A 5,671-nucleotide genomic window follows, 5' to 3' on the forward strand; every position below is an offset into this window, starting at 1 on the left:
ATTAATTCGTGAAATATTCACAGGTCCCGTTAGTTATAAATAATGTATCAATAATAGATTGTTTTCAATTTCAACTTATAGTAGAGAAGTTACTTGTATAAAAGATTGTGCCTTCGATTTCATTTCATAGGGTATGTTTAAAGCGTTACGCGTATTGACATTAAAAGGATAACAGATTAAAGCCAACTTGCTTACACAAGAGGTAAACGAATCTGGATATAGCGGAATTCGAACTGAAAATTCACTGAACGTTTCTAGCTACCATACAGTATTTAGTCTGGCACCCTTCTGTCTGCTAACCACCACGCAACCCACGCTTGTGCATGTTTCATTAATTTGACAATTTGAAACAATATATCTTCCACACATTTCATGGTGTTATGCCGTATCATAAAATTATCAACGATATCCTGTTTCCAACCCATCTATTATACATTGTAATGTGTCTAGATTATCGTGGTAATGACATAAGGATGAAAAAGTACAGAAAACCTTATATCAAATTTTCTTTCTCTTCAAAAACTATTTGAATGTAATTCTCCATTTGCTATTATGGTATATCAATTGTATTATTATCAATTAATTAAAGGAATGAATATTTACTTGTATATTTAAAAGTTTTGTTTTAAAGGCCGAAACCTTAATAAAATTGATAAAGCAAACATTATCGATCTTAACAAATAATTTCCATTTCAGTGGGTTTTGTAAAACTGTTTATGTGAGAAACGTATAATATTGGCAATATTGAACCTTCGTACATTTGATGGATGGGATCATTATTGGCACATGGAATGCATGTGTGAGGTAGTTGCAATTGTTCTTGAAAGTCTTTTATAAACCAACATAATTCCAATTGATTTTGGATCTGTGTGTTTACTTTAGACCGTTGTTATTTTTAATTCAAGGGTGTCTTCTATTCAGGCACACATTTCTAAGACTATATTATCTAATGTATTCCTCCTTCAAATCTGCTTCAAATCACATTGTAATATGTAACATGAAGGAGATTTAGTTACCCTTTCTAAGAAGTTGGGTGAACGCGTGTAGGCTCTCTTGTTGGCTCACCTTAAACAGTTTCTACGGCCTCTAAATTTAAATACATTTACTTCATCTACTTCATTTTTTTATCGTTCTCTTTCCAGATGAATGGTACTACGACGTTCAGTGATTCAGTTGTTCAATTGCAGGCAAATCTCACTTTGGTTGAACTAAATGACTTGGAAGCACAAAAATATCTATTGGTTATAATATTTGTGGCACTGTTAATGTTAGTGGGCACACCTGGGAACATCCTGGTTCTTTATATATACCGAGGTCGCTTCAAACGTGTCTCTACATCAAACTATTTTATTGAAGCACTAGCTATCTTTGATCTAATAGCTTGTATGATTGGAATGCCAACAGAAGTGTATGATTTGAGGTAAGTGTATAAGTCTTATATAAACTACACTAACACATAACACATATTCATATTCAGAGAATTATTAAGAATTATGAAAAACTATCTTAATGTTAGATCAGAAATGTTTACTAATGTCACCACTTCGACAAGTATCTTATAAAAAAAAAAACTATTAATCAGGAACAACCACATTTTATATAATTCTCTTTTCAGTTATTTATCACTCCTTCAACTAGAATTTAAAGTCCTAAAGTGCCGTGCAGTGATGATATCACTGCACGGCACCTTGGGTACGTGTCTTCTGTTATAGCTGGGGGCCGATCAATGCCTTGCGAGTGAATTTGGTAGACAGAGCTGTCTGGAAGCCTGTCGTATATGTATGTATGTATGTATGTGTGTTTGTGTTTGCACCTTCCACCACTTGACAACCGGCTTTGGTTTTTCCACGTCCCCGTAACTTAACAGTCGGCCTAAGAGACCGATAGAACAATAGAATAAGTACCAAACTAAAAAGTATGTGTGTATGTGTGTGTGTATGCCTCTGTGTGTGTGTGAGAAAGAAAGAGAGAGAAAGAGAAAGAGAGGAAAGAAATACGAGGGAGAGAGAAAGGTGGAAATGGTTGTGTGGCAGTAAGAAAATGTAACAATAAATAGAATAAGAAAATGAATATGAAGAAAGAGTAATGATGTGTTATAGAATTCGGAGAGAGAAGCAAATGATGTAAACGTTGGAAGAGTAAGCAGAGAAGTGTTATTAACTAGATTCGACATGTCGCATATATTATGAAGCACAATATGTTCTTGACAAGTGTTGATTTCATTCTTTTTTTCTTCCCTTAAAGCATGACAAAAGCTTTTTAGTGAACATATTTCAGACATTCAGATTACATATCAAGATATCTAATAGTGATATTCATTCACTCAATATTTGGTAAATGTTTATATCGCGTTTTATATTCCAAGACTATATTATATTTCTGTGTTCCCATGTACAGGGAAATTATTGTATAATTCGTGTAGATTCTAAAACATAATATCCCATATGGTATTATATTATGATGCTGTGGGTGAATTTTTGACGTGATTTCCATTCTCAGTTGTAAAGTTATCACAAATTCTATCAATGTCTTAAAAAATGAGCATCAACATCACAACTCACCAAACGTAGTGCTGTCCTCTGAAACCACTAAATTTGATCACGACCGCTCAAATAAGTGACTATTCTACTCGTCCGAATGGGAAAAATGAATATTCTTTGATATGGTTCAGTACAGCCTTTTCCAGTGTAGTAGTAACTTTATTCTTGATCGATTTATTATTAATGCTATATTATTTAAATATTTTACTTTTAGAGACGTAATTGTATGTGAATCAATCAAAGTTTTGATATTTTACTCTCTTTAGTTTTAATATTAATCTTAGCCTCACATTCAATATTGCTATATATGGTTTTTGTGAGTTGTAGTGTTAGAATTAGCTTCTAAGTCGATAGAAATTTAAAAAAAAATTCTGTAGGAGGGGAGGTTTCTTTACGCTGTCTCTTGGCCCGGTCAAAATAGAAGCCAGATATTCTTCAAATCACACCCTCTAGCGTTAGAAGAGAACACATTGGTTAATGTAGTTCTGGATGTGTTGTGGTCAGGAAAAAGGAGACGGTTCGTCTGTTATGCTTTTGATCATAAGTATATTTGATTAGAGCTTTTAGCTAAACAACTATTCCGCCGACACCATCACCACCACCATCACCACCGTCGTTGCCACTGCCACCACCAACGCCGCCACTACTACCACTACTTTATTCTTGCTATTTAAACAAGAAATGTGAGATATGGATGATGTCAATATATTCTTTGTAGTTCAATGCCATTCATCATTGCCAAGTAAATATTGCAGAAACATTACAGAAACATTCATTTGTCAAGTCCTAAATTTTGTTTATCATTTCTCATCATGTTACTTACTTGTTCTCACTTCCTTTGCAGATACCCATATATGTTTTCCAGCGACATTGGATGCAAAATCCTCCGCTTTTCCGAGACCTTCACCGTGATTGCATCTTCAATGATTTTGTTGGAAGTGGCTATTGATCGCTATTGGAAAGTATGCAAACCACATGACAAAATGTCTGTAATGAGTATAAAGATAATGTGTGGAATCGCATCCATAGTCGGCATACTCATTGCTGTGCCTTCCATATTCTACAGCGGTATAGTACCCCGTAAGCTCAGGGAGAATATAATCTCTCAGGACTGTACAGTTATAAAACCTAAGCTCGCTCTGATCTTCTTTTACCTTCTCTGTATCATTTTCTTCCTCATTTGTATCATTCTTGGAGTTCTTTATACGCTCCTCTACCTAGAGGTCCGACAACGAAGACGAAAGATGATCTCTCGTCAGGCTAGTACTGAGCAAGAACAGATTAGTATCAACGAAAAGGAAAAACAGCCAGAATTCCCGAAAACAGCATCTCTGAAAAAATCCTTCAAAGAATCGAAACCGAAAAGTCCAATGAGTCCGAAAAGTCCTATGAGTCCGAAAAGTCCATCTTTTCCGCTAACCAGAGCAAGATTTGCCAGCAGTTTGCGTAAAAAAGTTAGCCGAACAACTTTGATACTGTTCATTGTGACATTATTTTTCATCATCAGTTACCTTCCATCGTTATTGGCAATGATCATCAAGTACTCAACGTATAAGAGCCGTCGAGGTCGTGAGGAGAGTATTGCTATCAGGGTGGTTGAAAAACTCTTTTCAAAGTTCTTCCTCATCAACAATGCATGCAACCCGATCATATACAGTTTCTTGAACCCATATTTCAGAAAGGAATGCGTGCGCGTGTTTCATAAATTCAGTTGTGGCTTTTCTGCACGCTGTTGCCGCTGTTGTCGTATTGAACCTGGACATCCTGATACTCTCTCTGCAAGTACCTAAATTTGAAATATATATATATATGTATATGCATTTTGTTATATCGGGAAGGATCATATTTTTGCCACACGCATTATATACCTACGCATTATATACTTGATCTTCACTTCAGCTTTATTATTATTATTATTATTATTATTATTATTATTATTATTATTATTATTAGCATCTTCTTTCAATTCTGTTTCCATTTCTTGCCGAGTGTCCTCCTGACACCTAGGGCAGAGAAACGTACTGTATACATTGGTAGGCCATTAAAACAAACACACCAGATTGTTCATTTTGCACTTCCTGCATGGATAGTAAGCCAGGGATCATTCTTAAATAATTTTCAGTTCTTTTTTTGATTATTCCAAGTACTCCTACAATCACCAGTATTGTAACCGTCTTGAGATGCCACATCTTTTCGATTTCGATTAGCAAATCTTTATATTTTCTGAGCTTATCAAATTCTTTTACTGAGGTATTATGGTCACAGGGTATGCTCATGTCAATCAGTAAACAGACTTTATTGCTTTCGTCTTTCACAACAATATCTGGTTTATCTGCCTTGATGGTCCGGTCTGTACATACTGGGAAGTCCCAAAGAATAGTTACATTTTCTCTCTCAGTTACAGTCTCAGGGTGGTATTTGTACCATTTGTCAGCAGTTTTGATTATTATCCAATATAAATATTGGTCAACTCTGTCATGTCTTGATTTGTACTCTACAGGTGTCAAGGTAGTACTGAGCCAGAACAGATTAGCATCAACAGGGTTATTTAAGGATGTTTAACGAAACCCCCTTGTTTCCAGAGGTGAATTATTCAAACCTCAAAGAATTCCTCTCAGCATATGGCTATGATGCGTCCCCACTATTTTTGCTCGTGACCAGAGATGCACATATCGTCGGCCACTAACGGGCATGCTTAACGGGTTAAGGTCAAACAACTGACGAGCAAATCTGTGGTATTGAGCAGAATATTTAGTGTGGCCCATCTTTTATACCAAGACAAAACAATGTACATGATAACACTTCCAATCAGTTAAGATCAAAAGCCATGAGGGCCACTACCTGGTACTGCATGAGGGCGTTCACTATTATTATTATTATTATTATTATTATTATTATTATTATTATTATTATTATTATTATTATTATTATTATTATTATTATTATTGTTCAGTAGTTTTATTTTTATAACGTGCTTTCACTTCACTACCGAGCGCAGCTCTGTGCGCTTTGGGTATGTGCTGTGGTTTGCTGTGATGCTCTTATGGTTACTGTATTGAAAGTGTTTTGCGTAGGATGTGTGCAGTGCCCAGTAGTGCAATTTTCTGTATGTTATATATATTTGTAAGTCC

At 35.3% G+C, this 5,671-nt stretch overlaps 1 protein-coding gene across 1 annotated transcript in view; it reads left to right on the forward strand.

Moving 5' to 3' along the window:
- LOC106871410 (orexin receptor type 2) overlaps positions 1-5,465 on the forward strand; it is a 30,652-nt gene extending 25,187 nt beyond the window's left edge. Inside the window, exons 2-3 of the mRNA XM_014917835.2 lie at positions 1,143-1,420; positions 3,385-5,465. Of these exons, the coding sequence (XP_014773321.1) occupies positions 1,143-1,420; positions 3,385-4,330 (1,224 nt within the window). The 3' untranslated portion in view covers positions 4,331-5,465. The remainder of the gene's footprint in view (positions 1-1,142; positions 1,421-3,384) is intronic.
- The last annotated feature ends 206 nt before the right edge of the window (positions 5,466-5,671 follow it).

This window comes from Octopus bimaculoides, chromosome 1, assembly GCF_001194135.2.
Source record: "Octopus bimaculoides isolate UCB-OBI-ISO-001 chromosome 1, ASM119413v2, whole genome shotgun sequence".
NCBI classification, from domain to species: Eukaryota; Metazoa; Mollusca; class Cephalopoda; order Octopoda; family Octopodidae; genus Octopus; species Octopus bimaculoides.